The 18,463-nt window shown below is 37.1% G+C and overlaps 8 protein-coding genes across 8 annotated transcripts; 4 read left to right on the top strand and 4 right to left on the bottom strand.

Moving 5' to 3' along the window:
- Window positions 1–135: 135 nt before the first annotated feature.
- On the top strand, window positions 136–2,244 carry C9374_013430 (uncharacterized protein; the record flags this gene model as incomplete). Its single annotated transcript, XM_044689306.1, has 5 exons — window positions 136–973; window positions 1,033–1,699; window positions 1,759–1,801; window positions 1,851–1,874; window positions 1,924–2,244. The coding sequence occupies 5 exons, from the start codon at window positions 136–138 to the stop codon at window positions 2,242–2,244; spliced, it is 1,893 nt and encodes a 630-aa protein (XP_044553839.1).
- A 21-nt stretch (window positions 2,245–2,265) lies between these two features.
- Window positions 2,266–3,923, bottom strand: C9374_013429 (uncharacterized protein; the record flags this gene model as incomplete). Its single annotated transcript, XM_044689305.1, has 2 exons — window positions 2,266–2,621; window positions 2,672–3,923. 2 exons carry the CDS (start codon window positions 3,921–3,923, stop codon window positions 2,266–2,268), a joined length of 1,608 nt encoding a protein of 535 aa, XP_044553838.1.
- A 471-nt stretch (window positions 3,924–4,394) lies between these two features.
- Window positions 4,395–6,321, top strand: C9374_013428 (uncharacterized protein; the record flags this gene model as incomplete). The annotated part of the gene is made up of 5 exons (XM_044689304.1): window positions 4,395–4,624; window positions 4,728–4,926; window positions 4,985–5,082; window positions 5,158–5,921; window positions 5,993–6,321. 5 exons carry the CDS (start codon window positions 4,395–4,397, stop codon window positions 6,319–6,321), a joined length of 1,620 nt encoding a protein of 539 aa, XP_044553837.1.
- A 138-nt stretch (window positions 6,322–6,459) lies between these two features.
- Window positions 6,460–8,188, bottom strand: C9374_013427 (uncharacterized protein; the record flags this gene model as incomplete). Its single annotated transcript, XM_044689302.1, has 3 exons — window positions 6,460–7,262; window positions 7,344–7,530; window positions 7,598–8,188. The coding sequence occupies 3 exons, from the start codon at window positions 8,186–8,188 to the stop codon at window positions 6,460–6,462; spliced, it is 1,581 nt and encodes a 526-aa protein (XP_044553836.1).
- Window positions 8,189–8,345: 157 nt separating this feature from the next.
- On the bottom strand, window positions 8,346–10,985 carry C9374_013426 (uncharacterized protein; the record flags this gene model as incomplete). The annotated part of the gene is made up of 2 exons (XM_044689301.1): window positions 8,346–9,100; window positions 9,170–10,985. 2 exons carry the CDS (start codon window positions 10,983–10,985, stop codon window positions 8,346–8,348), a joined length of 2,571 nt encoding a protein of 856 aa, XP_044553835.1.
- Window positions 10,986–11,300: 315 nt separating this feature from the next.
- Window positions 11,301–13,304, top strand: C9374_013425 (uncharacterized protein; the record flags this gene model as incomplete). The annotated part of the gene is made up of 1 exon (XM_044689300.1): window positions 11,301–11,963. The coding sequence occupies one exon, from the start codon at window positions 11,301–11,303 to the stop codon at window positions 11,961–11,963; it is 663 nt and encodes a 220-aa protein (XP_044553834.1).
- Window positions 13,305–13,353: 49 nt separating this feature from the next.
- Window positions 13,354–14,238, top strand: C9374_013424 (uncharacterized protein; the record flags this gene model as incomplete). Its single annotated transcript, XM_044689299.1, has 1 exon — window positions 13,354–14,238. The coding sequence occupies one exon, from the start codon at window positions 13,354–13,356 to the stop codon at window positions 14,236–14,238; it is 885 nt and encodes a 294-aa protein (XP_044553833.1).
- Window positions 14,239–14,266: 28 nt separating this feature from the next.
- C9374_013423 (uncharacterized protein) lies at window positions 14,267–18,432 on the bottom strand (the record flags this gene model as incomplete). The annotated part of the gene is made up of 2 exons (XM_044689298.1): window positions 14,267–17,497; window positions 17,539–18,432. The coding sequence occupies 2 exons, from the start codon at window positions 18,430–18,432 to the stop codon at window positions 14,267–14,269; spliced, it is 4,125 nt and encodes a 1,374-aa protein (XP_044553832.1).
- Between the last annotated feature and the right edge of the window lie 31 nt (window positions 18,433–18,463).

Raw genomic sequence — 18,463 nt, 5'->3', positions numbered from 1 at the left:
ATCAACAGCTCTATGAATTTTTAAAATCATTCATTTCTTGTAGACTTTCATTTGTTGACGTTGACCCGTTTCCTTCAAACATTTTTAGAAACCAAATCAAGAAGGCATTCCAATTCCAGAATGGCAATAAAAAAAATGTTTTCATCGAGGCTTCATTCCGAGTCATGTCCAATGAATCAACACGGAAAGAGTGATGATGTGTTGAATATTAAATTACATCCTTCCTCCAATTCATCAACAACTACAACACTCAATAATAGTACATGTCAAAATAACTATGGCAGCAACAACAACAACACTTCTCCCAGTTCAAAAACAACAAGAAGATCATCAACCGATTATTCTTTATCACCATCCATGGTACTGCTGACGAATACACCAAAAAACCTTGATACCAAAACACAACGAAGGCAATCTTCCTCAGCGGCTTCTCTACTTTCCACAAGTAGTACACATTCCGATTCAATAATATCTCTTTTTAAAAACATGGGAAAGGGACTTTCATCGTCCAACACGAGTATAAAAAACAAGGAGGATCACAACACTGTGGCTCAAAGTAATGACTCACCAAATTCAGTCAAAAATCAATTGTCACCACCATCGTCATCAACCAGACCATTCTTTTCATCACAAACAAATATTATTAATTCTCCGTCACGTAAAAATTACTTCAACTTTGACGAAACAAAATATGAAAATTCTTGCAAGAAAGCCATCGAAGCTGGAGAACCTATTTTAAAGATAACTCTGAAGGACGCAAAGGACAAGAAACTTGCTACAGGTCAATTGTATTATTATGTAGAAATTGAAATATTGCAATCATCAAAAAGAGAATGTTTAAAAAGCTGTGTTAAACAAGGAGAAGAAACTGTGACATGGAACGAAGAGTTTTATGTCTCAATTTCTCCCTCGATAGAAGAGACATTTTCTATTTCTCTTTGGTCGTCTATTGATGCCACCACCACAGAAAATGGTATGTTACACCATAATTTGCCAAAATATTGAAATGATATTAATATTATGATACTATAGCTCAACGGATAGGTCAATCTCAATTCGACACTAAAACTCTTGTGAAAGGGGAAGAAAAATTAATAGCTATAACCTTGAGCAACAACAGTACTATTCTGGAAATTTCATTGACACCATTTAACTTTGGAGTTGTTGCTCCACATGAACCTCATTCGCCGCACGATGACATTCCAATCGCTGCTAAACCTGTTGATGGTGTTTATAATTCTAGATATAAAGTTTGTGGCCGAATAGGAAAAGGTAATTTTGGAACTGTGGTGAAAGTGAAAGACTTGCAAGATGGAAAAGAAAAAGCCATGAAAATTGTACCATGTTCCAATCTTAGCGAATCAAGTCAAGCGTATCGAGAAGCCACAACAACAAAACAAATTAAGCATGAAAATCTTGTTGAATATTTGGATATCTTCATCAGCAGGTCTGAAGTTCCAGGAACAAACATTACACAATTTGATATATGTCTAGTCATGCCAATTTATGTAAAGGGAGATTTATATGCAATGGTAGATGCTCGATCCTCCACGACGGGAAAGCGATATATTACCCCAAATATGCTTGTAGAGAAGATTTATGAATTTGCAAAGGGGTTGGAATGCTTACATTTGCATAATATTGTTCACAGAGATATGAAGTTGAAAAACACCTTTTTTGATGAAACATACAGAGTCAAGTAAGTAACCTGCTTTTTCATAGTTGAAATTAACAGTAGCATTTTTTTTGCTGTGACAGAATTGGAGATTTTGGATTTTCGAGATTTGTACATGATGGAGAGGTAAGTATTCACCAGTTGTTTGTAACAACTAATATTAAGGTAAAATTAGAAAGCTCATACTATTTGTGGCTCAGTAAGTAGTACACCGTTATTCGTAGGTCTTAAAACCATATTTTCATTAGCCCAATTACACAGCTCCAGAAATTGAAAATTCTGCTGGATATGGCAAAGAAGTTGATATTTGGAGCTTGGGGGTGATGATTTATGAAATGGCCACACTTAATATCAAGAGATCTCATCTTTCAGCCAGAACAGATTTCGAATCATACATTAGTACATTGTGTTCAGAAGTGATGCAGGCTTACAAAGACAAATCAATTCATGAACCTCTGATAGAACTGCTTAAAGGAACAATTGCTCTTAATCCTCAAGATAGATGGAGCGCATCTCAATGTGTGCTGTTTCTTAAAAAATTGAGAGAGCAAATAAACGTAACCAAGTAAGCCATCACATGAATCATTTATCTAGGACGTATTATTCATACTTTCATCCCCTTCCGCTTGTGGATTGTGATATTTTTCAAGTTCTTTGGTCAATTCGTCCACTTTAATCCTCAATTTAGCTGCCTCTTCTTTCTCCAGCTCGGCTTGCATTTTCCAATAATCAATATTGTTTGATTCAATTTCATACTCAGGTTGTTCTGTTGGGTGCTCTTGAGCGTATTTTCTTCTTGCCTGTTGAATCCTTTTTTCGGCAATATGTGTAAAGCGATCCTTACTCACCGGATAAAAACATTCAGTTCCCCGTTCTTTGCAATTGCTGCAAATTGGTCGTCCACGATCACAGACTTTTCTTCCTATCATGGAACAATGAAAACAAGCTGATGAAAGGTGAGGGCTGAGCATTGTGTACCATGTGTTTTAAACTTACGCGTACAATCTAATAATAAAGGATAGTTGCATCTCGTACCAGCCTCCAAACAATTGCCACATAAAGGTCTTTCCTTAGTACAAGCAACTCTCCGTTTATAGCACTCTCGGCATTGGGTCGGTTCAACGCCATCCTCATATTTTGTCGTCAGTAGCCTAAATAGATCTGGTGTAAATTCTGTCGAGAGTAAGCTATCCATGGTTGGCAGCCATGAAGGAGGCTTATACTCAGTTGAAAATCTTTGTTTTCGAGTCTTTTTTCTTTTCGTTGACTCTTCTTCTCTTTCTGATCCAGAGTCGTCTTGGTTCTTTTTCTTAGACCTTTCTTGATTGTTGACCTTCTTTTTTTTACTTTTTCCATTGCTATTGAGCTGCTGATCTGATTTGAGTGGCTTCTTTTTTTTCGTTGCAGGTTCAAAGGTTTCATCTTCGTTGTCCGTTTCATCACTTTCTTCAATCGCTTGAAGATATTCAGAGTCTTCTTCTACGTCCTCTTCTGAGTCTTCTTCATCATCTATTACGATCTTAAAATCCTCATAATCATCACTATCATAAGTTGAGACTTCGTCTGTAATGACTGGTCCGTTGTTAGCTCTGTCAAGCAATTCAGACATGAAAGGAGGTAACAATGCTGCGTTAGTGTCGTCCAGTGCAAATTCATTCTCGTCTTCATTAATTTTGTCTATAATGAAGCGTGCATTGTTGATGAGATCAGCCTCAGTAAAATTATTTTTCTTCAATTCTTCTATAACCTTGTCCAATGTTAAAGACTTTCTTTTCTGCTCAAATTCAGAGTCGGACTCTTTGAGTTCATCTAACTCATCTACCCAACCAGATAAATATTTTCTTAAAAAGAACCAGAGATTGCAACGTCGTTCAAAAGGGGCATACATTGGTTGATATTCTGTGGAAGGCTGAAGTAATTTATACCAATATTTGCTACTTTCAATCCAAAGTCCGTTACAATCCGACTCATAAGCAAAAGCCCATTGAGATATATTCACAACTTTAACAAAGAACCTCCCTAAATCTAATCCCGAGCTTGTTGTTCTAGAATTGGGCTCAACCAAATTTCCAAACAAGCACATTGAAGAAACTTTGTTAATATAATCGGGATCTTTCATTTCTTTAGTTTTAAGATCTACAAATTCAAAATTTGTGATATAACAACACAGACTATTATCTTTATCATCTTTGTAGATAAACCTCTCCGGTATTTCACTCTCTTGATTATATCCCGATTCTAGTCGCATGAACGATCAGGTAAAAGCCTATTTTTTTTTGGTGTTAGAGTTTTCTTTTTTCATTTACGAAATTTATCACTAGGCGAAACAAGCGAAAAATTGTTGTGTTGACTGCAAATTTCCAATTCATGCAATTATCATTAATGCACGATACCTATTTGTTCCTGGTTTCACAATTGTGTGACTTTCAGATATTCATCACTTTTCAAAATCTGCTCGGAGTCCTAGATGACTGTTGCAACCGAGAAAGAAAAACAATAATCAAACGGAGAGTCACGAATTTTGGCTCCACCTCTTTGCCGGCCCTCCGACCTTCTCCATATTCTCATAATTTTTCTCACGACAATCGTTCATTATTATTCAAAAACGTGAGATAATTCATTCCCTGCTCCATCAAAAGATCTTTTTTACTGGTCGACTTCTCTTGATCATCGTTTTTGAAATTGTTTAAATTATTTCAACTTGTTTCTCATCATCACCATGGTTGCTGTTGCAGTCAAGGATTCCAATCAACATGATTCCGAAAATCAAAACCATTCAACAAAAAAGCCTTGGTGGAAACCTTCGTTTCTATTCAAACAAACGACAAAGACTTCAAAGAATAACCTTCTTGAACCAACACTCTATAAGAAACGATGGCTCATATTATTTCTATTTTCCATGTCTAACTTTTTATGTTCCTTGTATCAAACCACATTCTCCCCGATCAGGTATGTTCAATTTTCTGCGGATTCAAAACCATTGAGCCCGATGTTCATGTTCTTACATGTAATTATTATGGCATCTTTGCTTGGATCATCATCACTCGAATAGTACTATTGCTTTGAAATATTGGGAAATGCCCGATCAAACCTGGAAAGTGAACATGATGACTTTGGTGTATTTAGTTGTCTACGTACCCATGTCTTCTGTGAGTACATTGGTCATGAAAAAGCGTGGTTTGAGAACCTCAATTTTGATCGCTTCCATTCTCAATTTTATTGGTGGTTGGGTCCGATGTTTGGGTTATAAGGTACGTTTGTGACAATTGGCACATGTAGTTATTGTTGTAATTTTTAATGATCTCACAGAAAGGAGAAGAATTGTACTTTTGGATTGCTTTTTTAGGTCAATCACTATGTGCTGTCGCTCAGCCCTTAGTTTCCAATGCCCCAACTCTTTTATCAAAGTAAGGATTTTTTAAAAATCAAGTCCTCTTTCTTATTCATGTTTTTTTAATATTTTGACATGTCACATCTTGAAGCAACTGGTTTGGTGAAAAAGAACGAACTCTCGCAACAACCATTGGAACATTGTGTGGAATTTTAGGAAGTGGAGTTGCCTTTGGTATTGGTCCAGCTCTGTTAGGAATCAATGAAGGTTCCACTGCCGAAGATGATTGGTCTGGATCAGAGTATGGCATGTTACTGTTGTTGATGGGGCAAGCCTTACTCGCTACATTATTGCTAACTGGATCGGTCGCCTTTTTCCAAGATAAACCTCCAACACCACCTGTGTTCAAAGCACCAAAGGAAGCTCTCACTCAATCTACATCCATTAATGAAACCAATCCAAACGATGGTGCAGAACATATCATTGATGATGACCACAACCGACATTCTTTCTGGCATGATCTAAAAGCAGTCATGTTGAATTGTAATTTTGTGACACTTGTGTGTGCATACTCGGTTGGATATTCAGTTCTTCAATCATTTGTGGCCCTTATTGATCAAATTATTGTACCCAAAGGATATACTCCATACGACGGAAGTGTTTTTGGGTTAACAGTGATCGTTTTTGGAATTGTTGGAGCTCTATTTATTGGTGTCATTGTTGACAGAACAAAACGATACAAATTAATTTGTGCCTGCTGTGGACTGTTAGCGACAATTGGTTTTGCTGGTTTTGCTGTAGTCATGTTGTGGAGGAGAACAACTCTATTGTTCTATATGGCTTGTTTATCACTTGCCGCTTTGGGTATGTTTTCTGTGCCGACTGTTCCTATTTGCTTGGAGATGAGTTGTGAAGGTAAGTGTATTGTCTGTTCATAGCGTGACAATTATACGTTGTCAATTGTGACATACATTTTAATGAAATAGTCACCTATCCTGTTCCATCCAGCACATCCACTTCTATTATTTATGGAGCTGGAACTATGACAGCTGGTGCCATTTTGGTAATTCTCGATATTATCCAACAATATCAATTACATTCAAACAACTCTAAAGTATCAAACAACACATCAATGCAATTGATTTTATGGATTGATCTTGGATTGTTGGGCCTCAGTTTTATATTCACTTGCCTCTTCAGAGGAAAATATAAAAGAATGATGAATGAAAAGCTCCACAAGGAAAGAAGTCAAGCTTACTTGGCAGGTCTGTCTCAAGAAAATGAAGTTGGAGAAACATCGGCTCTAATTCACTAATTTATCGTCCATAATAAACATTTTCAAAGTTTAAAACACAGCACTGATCCAAAGAGATAATTGTTATTAATCCACTAGTGCCTGTAATATGGTCATGCATTTTAACCTCTTTGTTGTGAACTAGACTAAACCAACGATCTAGTAGGGATACACACATGGTGTACTGGTAGGCGTAATAAAAGCACTTGTTGTAAACCGAATTACAGGAATGCCAGGCTTTTGAATGACATCAAATTCCATTTCCATTGTGAATGCTGTATATCCCTTCTTTGGATTATTGACAGAAACACTGAATACTCGTCCAGAATCATCACTTGGTGGTACAACACTTGATGTGTACGCTTTTCCAATAGTAGTAATTCTAAAATCTCTTGCATTTTCATTGGTGGCTTGCCATAACTTGACCACTCGTGGTTTGGTGCCGTTTAAAATTCTCAACTCGACATCAATACCATGACCTCGATCAATGTGATGAAAATCATAAACTGGTAAATCAATTCCATATAAATGAGCATAATATGAAACATGAACAGCATCCATCATATCACTGTCCTTCATATTATGTCCTGTGTTTGGTAAATATTTCAGTCTCTTGTTTTGTAATCCACCTGTGAGGAATGGAAATGAAAATAATGATAAATCCACCCAAAAGAATTCGTCACCAAGAGCATAGATGAGCAATTTTGGAATGTTTGCAAATCTGTCTCTGTAAATCAAAGGATCAATAATTCCAGCCAGTTGTGAAAACTCTGCAGTCTTTACTCTCGAAGTAATGCCTTGTTCAATGTAAGAATCCATGGCAATGGGAAAATCACAAAGACTGTCATAGGTGTGAATGAGACATTTTTGAAGATTTAAAGTCGCAATTACCATAGGAATGATATTTGTCACACGACTATCCACAGCTGCAAGAAGCCAAGTTGTCCATCCCTTCTTACTTCCTTGTTAAAATAAATAGAATGATTTGTGAACAAATTTGGTCGTTTAAGGAAATGTTGCAGAAAAAAGATAACAAGTCTTACCTCCCATCACTGTAAACGATTCAATATTCACATCAAGTTGTTTTCTTGCAAAGCTCTGAATAGTATCTAAACCTCTTTTTCCAGCTCGAGTCATTGGTAAATGTGCAATCCAATTCGGTTTACTCGTGTCATTAAGGAAATGTCTCCACGTCAATGCAACCATTCCATCCTCTGAACGTTGTTCATGCTTTTCAATTATTCGTTTCAATTCTTTTTAATACACATGTGTGAAAACAATGATCACAAACACTTACTTTAGGATCTATTGCAAACACAATGGGTTGGTTTGGAACTTGCAACAACTCGGTCACAATACTCCTTGTTGAAACTGCAATTCTTGTGAGATCTGATAAATCTCCCAGATATGGTTTTGAATCTGTATTGTGTTTGCCAATCATCCACATTGCTGCATGCTTTAAATCTCTATTCAAATTATTGGGAACAATGATTAAATGATAATGCCACCACACATCACGTCCATTCAAAATGTCCTGATTCGTAAGCCAAGTTTGACTGGTCATGTTGAGGACATAACAAGTGGCCACGGATGATGATGATTGTGGATGACGATTTGTTTGGCCAATCATCATGGGAATGCCATGGTCATCTACTGGAAAGGTGTCAATGACTTGATAATGATAATTAGGATCGGGTTGATCCATGAAATCATCAAGAGCTGTTCTCATCATTGGATTCATGCCCAAGTGAAGATGAGTACTTGAAAAGTCAGTACTCCTTTGTTTGTTCATGGGATTTGTCGAGCCTTGCAAGGCTAGACCACTTTGGCTGATCATTTTCATCAAAATCCAAAGCACAATCACAGCGCGAAGAGAAAAGAGATGCATTTTTTGACTGGAGAACTGTTCTCTTTGTTATTGCAAACAGGATACCAAATGTTGAATTTTTCGTAATATTGATTTTGGCTGTTGAAGGATACATGTCCAACTAGGATTCCGTTCAATTGTATCGCTGGAATTTTTAAGCTCAATTTATGATAACGTTTTACACTTGAATTTTCCATTCCTTGTTGAATAGAGTTTGTTGTTGAGCTGGTAATGACCAAGACCATAAAGTCTTAGTGTCATGTTGTCCCCAATGACAATCAAAGATCCAATATTTGCAATCTCTCCACATATAGTAGGCTTGTAAATCAGCAGACATTGGTTGAGTTTGTAATTGCACATCGATACCAACAGTGCACAAAGTTCCATGGACATAAGCTTGAGGTACAAGTGCAGCTTGGAATGAAGCATCCAATTCAACACCTCCTCTAATGATCAACAAGTCAATCTCTGCCTTTCCTGAGATGACCAAATCAGCAGATGGAATAAGTTCAACCATGGCACTCAATTGAGCGTCACACACTTGCCATCCCCATTGAGCATTTAACACTAAATCAGCACCAGCAGAAAATGTAATTGGGACAATTGAAACCCACACAGTGTAAGAGAAGCTAAATCCAGGTGAAGCATGATATAATTGATAAGTGTGCAAGTTGCAATCAATGAGTTGAGTAGGTAAAGTTTGTTGATAGACGACCTTATCAAAAACACTCAAAAAGATTTCGTTAGCAACAGCAACTGATCCCTGTTTACCATAAGCAGCCTTAGCGTCAAAGATAGAGGATTGTTTAACACCTAAGACGTTAACGTTAGCATAAGCCTCAGCCTTTCCCAAGTAGTTGAATTGTGGATGATTGCAATCAAAGTTAGTTCCAACAAATAAATCACCGTGAATGTCAACTGAGATGGTTTCACCTGTAATAATTCATACAAATATCAATAATGCATGGTTACCAAATGGTGAGTTACCAATAAAAAACGTACCTCCAACATTGTAATCCTGAGAAATGGATCTATTGTAAGGATATGGAGAATCATTGAGCATGAGCTTGCCAAATGGAATAGAGTGTTTCTTGGCAAAAGAGGTCAATACCATCTTGAGTGCAGAAACAATGCTTGGGTTGGTTTCAGTGGAGAGAAGTTTAAGAGCTCTCTTAATAATCTCTTCTGGTTGGAAAATAGAGTCTGCGTTGTAAATAGCTCCTAAAATGCTAACAACCAAGTGAGCATCGTTATTTCTGAGTTCTGAAGAAGCAGTAATACGATCCAACATTTCAAGCAAAGTGTTAGCAGCATCTCTTTTAACTGCAGGGCTAACAGAATCTCTAGAAACCAAAGAACCAAATGATAATATAGCTGCGTCTCTAATGTTTGAACTAGTTTGAGAGCTGTATTTCAAGAATAGAGCATGAATCTTACGAATGCTGATATTGGATGGTTGTCTCAATCCAGTGTTGATGGCAAGGATTGCATGGAACAAGAGCTCATTACTCAAAGCAGGTTGCTTCTCAGCAATAGCGTAATCAATAAACTCGTTGACAAGCAATTCTTCAAAGTGTTGTGATCCAGATAAAATATAAAACAACTTGCTTCTCATAATCTTGTCATTGTTTTGTCTCAACAAGCTGATGTGTTTGAGAAGAACGGACTTGACAGTGTCGAGAGAAGAAAGAACAACTGGAGCAGAGCTTGAGAAATACTTGACGAGCGCCTTCAAAGACTTGTGGTGCTTGACTAATGGTTCTCTGGATTCCAAAACTGATTGAATCATCACAGCAGGTTCTTGGCTTACTGTTGGTAAATGATAATTTTGCAACGACAAGCCTGCAATAACGTTCTTTCCAGCTTCAAACAATGTTGCCTTTGTAAAGTTAGCATTATTAATTGGTGAAATGTTGGCAAATGATTCTAATTTTTGTTGGTTTGCCAAAATAATAGTTAATGAGCCAGAGCTTCTCATATTCATGTCAAAACCAGTCGAGTTAGTGTAAGTTTGAGATCTTTTCAATGCAGCATTTCCTAGTTGCATGGAAATTGCGTTGGTGATTTGAGAGGTAGATGTTTGTATGATATAACCAGATGCATGAATGACTGTTTGAGAGGATGCAGAAATTTGCACATTGTTGGTAGTGACAGCAGAGTCTGAGAAAGAGCGGAAGTTGTTCTGGCTGAATTGCTTGTTCAAGGTCAACACGTTGCTGCTAACACCTTGATAGTTGCTTGTATGCACACCGACAGGATCTTGCTCTAATACTCCATTGGCTACGCTTTGAGTCACATAGGTTTGGAAAGCAGTGATGGCACTGAGCTTGACATTAACAAAATAAAGCGAATCATCGCTTTCGTACCACACATTGGTGATTTGTCCATTTGGTAATTGTTGGAAGTACATGTCATAACCCAATGGTTCAGCATCTCCCAATGAAACGAGGCTTGTGGTTGGTTTTTTCTTCAAGCCAGCAGCAGATGATGTCAAACGAGTCTTGCTTCTCACAGCTTCTGGTACGCTTTGTCCCACACCCACTTCTGTATTGAACATGTTCATCACGAAAATGAATGAACCGTCGTTATTAATTTGATTACATCGGTGCACATAGGTGGAATCTAGCGTGGAGGTTGTACCGTTAGTGGTCTGACCTTGTGATTGCACAAAACCACGGGCATCAACAGATCCATGTAAATTGAAAACAAATTCTTGGCCGGGTTGATAGGAGAGTGAGCTAGGAAGTGCTGTTGTTGTGGCCACAAGAGCCAAAGTCAGCAGGATCACCAGCACGACTTGAGAGTAGAGGGAAGCCATGATGACCCAAAATAAATTATTATTCGTTTTTTTGCGATATTTTTGTGTTTTGAAGATTGTAACGCAACCTTGTGCTCCGTTAGGTGGTCTTTTACAGGAGTAGTCTCGTTGATGCTTGGCGTGCTGTGTAGAGGTTCGAGATTCACCCCAACTCATCAAGCCTTAACCCCTGACGAACGGTTTTCATAACTTCATCTTTGAGAAGATAAGACAGTCAAGTTCATGTAACCCCTCAACAAACATTCTTCCAGAGTTCCAGATATGAAATTTCCATTTGTAAAAGCGGACACTTCTGTCTCACATCTTGTTAAAAAAATGGTGCAAACGAGAGTTTTCAATGCTGTCACACTCGTTGTACTTCTGGCTGTATCGTCCTTGTTATCAACTGTGCATGGTAGTAATGATCCACTCATCGTTTCCACTCAACAAGGAAAAGTGAGAGGTTTTTTCGCTAGTCCATCCATTCGAGCCTTCCTCGGAATTCGATTTGCAGAATCCACTGCTGGCTCAAATCGATTCAAGCCTCCTGTTGAACTACCTGCAGTTCCATCCTCTACAACATTCAATGCAACTTCCTTTGGAAATGTGTGTATTCAAATTCCAAGCGAAAACGTCTACTCTCAACCATTCTCTGAAGATTGTTTGTTTTTAAATATTTGGACACCCGTGAACATCTCCAAACCGTTGCCTGTGTTTTTCTGGATCCATGGAGGAGCATTCAAACAAGGGTCAGGAAACATCTACAGTGGTGATTACTGGGTTCAAATTGCACAAGATGCACAAGTACCCATCATTCTGGTCACTTTCAACTATCGCTTGGGAGTGTTAGGATTCTTGAATGACCAAATGTTTTTGGATGAAAATGGAAAAACATCGAGTAATTGGGGCATGTTGGATCAATTAGCTGCCTTTCGATGGGTGAAAAACAATATTGCAAGTTTTGGTAAGTACAATTCATGCACGAACGAACTCGAGTAGTTTCTGATCATTAACCATGACATCACAAGGTGGTGATGTGAGTAAAATTACCATTGGTGGAGAGAGTGCAGGTGGAGTATCGACTGCTCTTCATCTAGTCACTCCATTACTGAGCAAAACCGATTTCAAGAGTGCCATCATGCAAAGTGGTTTCACACTTCCATGGCAAATGCAAATCTCTAAACAACAGGCACAGACCAATGCTGCCAATCTCAAAGCCAAATTTAACTGCAACACACCTGCATGTTTACGAAATTTAAATGCCAGCTCAATCATTGAATATCAACTCAATACTACCGAAGAATTCAAACCTTCCATTGATGGTTATTATCTTCCTACGCCATTTTATGAAGCGATAAGTAATGGTACTTTTAAGAAGGAGGCCAATGTACTGATTGGTAGCACTCGTAATGAAATGACAGGATTTACTTGTGGTCTTCTCCCTACAAACATTGGAGTTACAGGTCAGAAGGCAGTACTTTCCCAATATTATGGTACATCTAAAATGCAACAAATCTATGCTCAATTACCAAATTATTACACAATGGCTCAATATCCTAACAATTTGGCTTACCTTAATGAGATTTTGAGTAATGGTATCATTCAATGCAATGCTCGATATTTGGCAGGAGTGTATTCATCTCTTGTTTACAATACCTATTTGTACATTTATGATTATCATTTTTCACACACTCCTGAATGTTATGGAACTGCTCATGCGGCAGAGTTGCCTATTCAGTTCCCTAGTGTATTACTTTCCAGGTATGTAGTATGACATCATATGATTGACCATGTTGAACAATGATCTTCTTCCAAAGATCCTCCTCTTACACTTTATCTTCTCTTGAAAAGGAATTTTCGAAACAAATGCTCATTTATTGGTCGAACTTTATTGTGAGTGGTAATCCAAACAAGAATGCCAATTATCAATTGAATTTATTACCTTCTCAAACTCAATGGCCAAGATATAGTGTGTGCAATGATACTCAATTAATTTTACAAATCACCAATGGTCAAGTGAATAACATGGTCAACGACACAATGTTTTCAAAAGTATGTCCATTTTGGAATGTCTTTGATGATGTCCCTGTATTGAAGTGCAATACTACAGAACCCATTCCAGAACCACCTTCTCCTTCGCCTGTACCTTCCCCATCTCCACATGTATCTCCAAAGCCATCAACAAAACCTGCGAACAGTACATTGCCAAACCATTCTCCCAAGACAAGCAGAGTAGCGACATCTATGGCAGCAAAGAGGAGTGAATTTTCTGTCATTTTTGGAGTCAGCAATGTGTTGACATTTATTGCAATGATGTTCTTAATGAAGCTTCTAATGTAAATGTTTATGCGGAATCTTCCAAATCAGGTTTATTAATAAAATACAAAAAATGTCTCAACAACAGGAACTGGAGGAAATTCATTCTTCAGACAAACTGAAAAAGAGGATGACCTATAAACTTCATCCAACGTACATGGTGATTCGAACACATACAATTAATCAATCGGATGATCCAGATCAACCTCTCATTCCAAAATGGAGTGTACCTTTTGAATATCGTACCCCTGATATGAAAACTGTGCATCTGGCCTCTCGGAATTGTTTCTTTGATAGAAGACATGCGTTGGACTCACAAGAAGGACAATCTGCTTTAGAAAGGCACATTCAAGTTGAGGAAGAAAGGAATCAAACTCTTTTTCAAAACCCATATTTATTGTTTAGAGTACCTGGAACAGATCGAGTGTTATTTATTACATGTATTGTGTTATTGTTATTGCAATTTGGATTAGCTTGTGGTTTGATGGTTTTTGATTTGTCTGGCCTTCTTTTCCCAGAGGGTTATGAATTTAGAATGTTCGGAATTTCAAGTAGAAAATTATTAGATTACGGAAATGTAGCTTTGAATGCTTCAGGATCTACAGCTGCCAGAGTTGTGTATTTTATTATGAATTTTGCAGTGACGTTTTTGGGAGTCTTGTGTTTCATTATTGTGATGTTATCCAACAAAAAGCTACAACAACAATCTAATTCTAACAATACCACTAACGACACTTCACGACAAAGATTTTTGATCAAGTATAGAGATTGGATATTACGATTATTTGCTTTCTATATCGTGTCTCTGACGTTATGCATATTGGTAACAGCTTTATTCTTTTTGAGCTCTGGATTGCATTCTTTTGTAGTATTGGCTGTTCAATACATAGCTTGGAGTTGTAGTCATAAGGCCAAAGAACGATCCATGATTACCTATTACACCACCAGTTCCTTTTAAAATTAACTTGGGTATATTAATTTGTATTTTAATTGTTGTTAGGTAAATTTCTATGTGAAAAATGTGCCACCAAATAGGAGGCCTGCTTTTCGAAATAAGCCAAATCTAGTTGTCTGTAAGGAACCAGCTTTCGATAGTTTTCGTCATCAGTTTTTGACAAGGCCTGAATGATTTTGTGAATATGATAATTTTGAAGTTGATTTCCCGAGGAAGGAAATTCATAATCTGACTTGAAAATAGTCGCTAGTCTTAATAGATTGTCGTCAGAAGTCATGCCATTGTTCATCTCTATTAATTTCTGTTTCCATTTTGGATACGGAACACATGCCATCTTTCCCATTGTGTGGTTGTGACTTGTTGATTCAACCTTTGCTGCACTCTCCAAAAGATCGCTGAATTTCATGACGTAACTTTCAGTGTTGGCCAGTTCAAATACTGGATATTTCATATTGTCGTTATCCCCAGGTTCAAAATATGTGTGTGAATATTGGCTCATGTAAACAATGACCTTCGAAACAATATTAACTGGGATAATGTTTAAGCTTCTACTTGTGCTTGGATAGCATCGCAAGGCAAAGCATCCAAGAACAAGTCTATTGACCCAATCCGTTAAATTTGAAATTCCATGATCAGAATCTGATCCAATCATTCCTGGTCTAAATACACAAGATGGATAACCAAGAAGTCGAGCTTGTTGAACATATTGCTCAGAAATAAACTTTGTGCTGTTATATCCGTTTGTATGCTCTAAATGAGGCTTTAGCTGTTTCAACACATGATCTGCATGAGCTGTTAAATCTTCAATGATCTCGTCTTTTCCCTTGGTTACTTTCATCTCGGTAGGAAATCCAAACGAAGAAAGGCCGCTCTGTAATACTCCAACAGTCGAAACTAGAATGATTGGAGTTAAGGATGAATGACCATTTGAAGAAAGTAAAGCAAGTTTAAGAATTTCCAAGGTCGACCCAGCATTCGATGGATACAACTGTGAATAACACATGACCGAGTTCACGTACGCTCCATTATGATAAATAAATTCAATTCTTGCAGCAAGATTAGTAAATTGAGTTTCTGAAAGACCCAATAGAGGCTTTGAAATATCACCTTGTAAGGTGATAATATGTTCTTCATAAATATCTTTCCATAGCATGAATTCTTGCATCGTCTTCTTCACTCTCTTAAATACTAGAGGATTGTTCTCAATAGAATCCAACCATGAGGTATTGACATCTTCTGCTGCTGTTTCACTGCTTCTCGCTTCTCTTCTCACAATGCAAAATATTTTCACCTTACTATTTTTCTTGGAATTTACAACTTGTTCCAATAAATCTCTCAAAATAAATGCACCTAAAAATCCAGTGCATCCTGTTAATAGAATGTCTCTATCCAAATCTTGAAAATGTTTGATTTGTACTGTCTTGGAATGTGTTAATTGAGAAATTTCTTTCATCATTGAAATGGGTAATAATAATTGCTGTTTCCAATCTAATCCTTCTTGTGTTAACATGTCATGATATCCATAGGGTGAGTTTTTTTCATTAATATATTTTGAAACTCTCTCAATCACAGCATTGACATCTTGATCTTTCTGTGAAAAGATGAGTGAAAGTGGAACTTCCATATGATACTTGTTTTTGAGAATTCCTGAAAATTTAACAGCATGCAAGCTGTCAATGGCTTTCAAAGTGTTGTTACTATTACTACTACTACCACTACTAGTTTGGTCATTCTTTGATTCGCTTCCAGTGCTGGTACCCAATAGCAGCTCACGAATTTCGTCAATGATTTTTGGTTTACCATTGTCTTCGGTAGGATCAATTTTCTCATAAAGTTCCTCTAATTGATTGAAATAATGTTTTTCACATTCATATCTTTTCACTTTCATGGAAGAAGTCAATAGTTTCTCAGGATGGAATGGTTCAAAATCAATCAAGATATCCTTTGGAATTTCATATGGTAGTAGCGATTCCTTCATTGAAACCTTTTCAATTTCCTCTAAAAGTAGTTTCTTAATCTTTTCATTGGATTTGAGAATATTCTTTTCGTCTTCAGTGAGAGGAGCAATATTGGTGTCAGTATTGGTTTCATCTTGCATTTCATGGTTGCTACTATTTTGAATTGGATCATTCGAGGCCATGGATGGTAAAATTCCTTCAGAGATGGCAAATTTCTTAATAAGTGTTGCATTGGGAACTATCACAGCAAGTAAGAAACTTCTCTTGATATTTCCATATACAAATGCTTGAAAAATGTACTTGGATGCAATGAGAACATCTTCGATTTTTGCCGGTGATACAAATTCACCTTGTGCCATTTTGAAAATGTTTTTGAGTCGATCAATAATTCTCAAATGTTTTGGACCTAGCTCTTCAACAATGTCACCCGTGTGAAGCCATCCATCTTCATCAAGTGCAAGATTGGTCAAATCTTCATTTTTGAAATATCCTGCGAACATGGTTTCTGTTTTCACACAGAGTTCTCCTCTCGGATAAGGTTTGTCTCTAATGGAATAATTCATATCAGGTACATCTACTAATTTGTAATTGACTGATTGATGCACTCGACCATCATTCATGATGCCTCCAGCTTCTGAAGATCCCATTCCATCACTGACAAAACATTTGAAGCACTCCGATAAAAACTCTCTCACTTCACGACTACTCGATGCTCCTCCAATAATAATAGTTTGTATTCTTCCTCCAAGCATTTTTCTGAAATCAGCCTTAATTTGTTCTCTCACTTGTGTTTCACTTTTTACAGAATCGTCACGAGTGAGATAGAGTTTTGAGGTTTCCAACTCGACACACTTTTTAAATTCGTCATACAGTACATTGTATATACGTGGTGTTGAGGCAATTACAGTTGGTCGACACAATTGAATATCTTCAAAGATGTGAGAAAATTCTCTGTTGAAGATTCCTATTCTTGCTCCATCACATAGTCCCATCATGACATGTTTGCGGTCAGACATGTGGGCTAAAGGACAAAAGGAAAATAAAACTCTTGGTACTTCTGTTCGAAAACCATCAAGTTCTCTTTTCAGTGATGAATCTTTGACCATGACTCCTTTTGGTTGACCTGTACTACCACTTGTAAAGACCAATGTCAATAAATCGTCGGGGCTATTCAAAGTATTTAAAATAAAATCCTCATGTTCTAGATCGATCCAAAGTTTGTTGATATTGTACTTGGTATTTGCTGGGCATGTCAAAATGGTTTCATGATCTGTAAAGTATTTAGGATATCTATTCTTTTTCACCTTATTCGTTTTGTTTAAATATTCACACAGAATTGTTTTACCCTTTTCAATGACATCAGAGAGTGGAATGACATGAACGTAGGAGAGGTTTCATCCTTCAAAGTTTGTCGAAATTGGTCAATCTCGTTTTCATGACTTGATTTTTCATCCATCACAATAATATATTTCACAGATTTGGTGTGTTTTTTTGCAATTTCAATAAATCGATCCACAAACTCTGGAGTACAAATGATAGCTTGGCTCTCTGTCAATTCTACAATATGTTTCATCTCATCAAAAGTTTGAGCAAAATGAATTGGAGCTAATACAATACATTTAAATAAACATGCATAGTCGCACAAGTACCAATCCAAATTGTTTTTTCCACAAATTGACACAAAACATCGTTCCGTCGTACTCAATGAGTTGCTGTATTTCTTTGGTACTTGTAGAACGTGTTCTAGTCCTAAAGCGATACAGCAAACCAAGTGAAACACTTGTTCATATCTCATCCAAATATACTTGTCAGTGGAAGAATTCAGTAAACCAAAACATGGTTTCAAACTATTTTCAATAAAGGATCTAAACATGGTCTTATTGACTCGATCGGATTCGGTTTTCTTTTTCATATCGAAATAATGGCCTGTCTCTGGGATGATGAATTCTAAATCTTGTTCAATGATTTGTTCAAATTCATTTTCATCATCCATTTGGGAATTGTGTTTCTTCTTCTTTTTCAAGACATGATCGTAGCACTTGTTAAAACATGCTTCACAAAGATCGAATTGTTTCTCATTGTAATTAACGTATCGGACCGTGTTTGATTCAATCACACCAACACACATGTTACAAATCCACCGATAGGTCACTTTATCCAAGCTCGATGATAATGGTGATGAATTATTGGTGTTTCCGTTATTATTGCCACTGAATAACGATTTGAACTTGGAAAACATTTTTTTGGTGTGCGTTTTTTGTTGAGTGGCG

The sequence above is a fragment of the Naegleria lovaniensis genome (assembly GCF_003324165.1).
Source record: "Naegleria lovaniensis strain ATCC 30569 chromosome Unknown tig006, whole genome shotgun sequence".
NCBI lineage: Eukaryota > Heterolobosea > Eutetramitea > Acrasida > Naegleriidae > Naegleria > Naegleria lovaniensis.
This window is presented reverse-complemented; position numbering and strand designations above follow the sequence as displayed.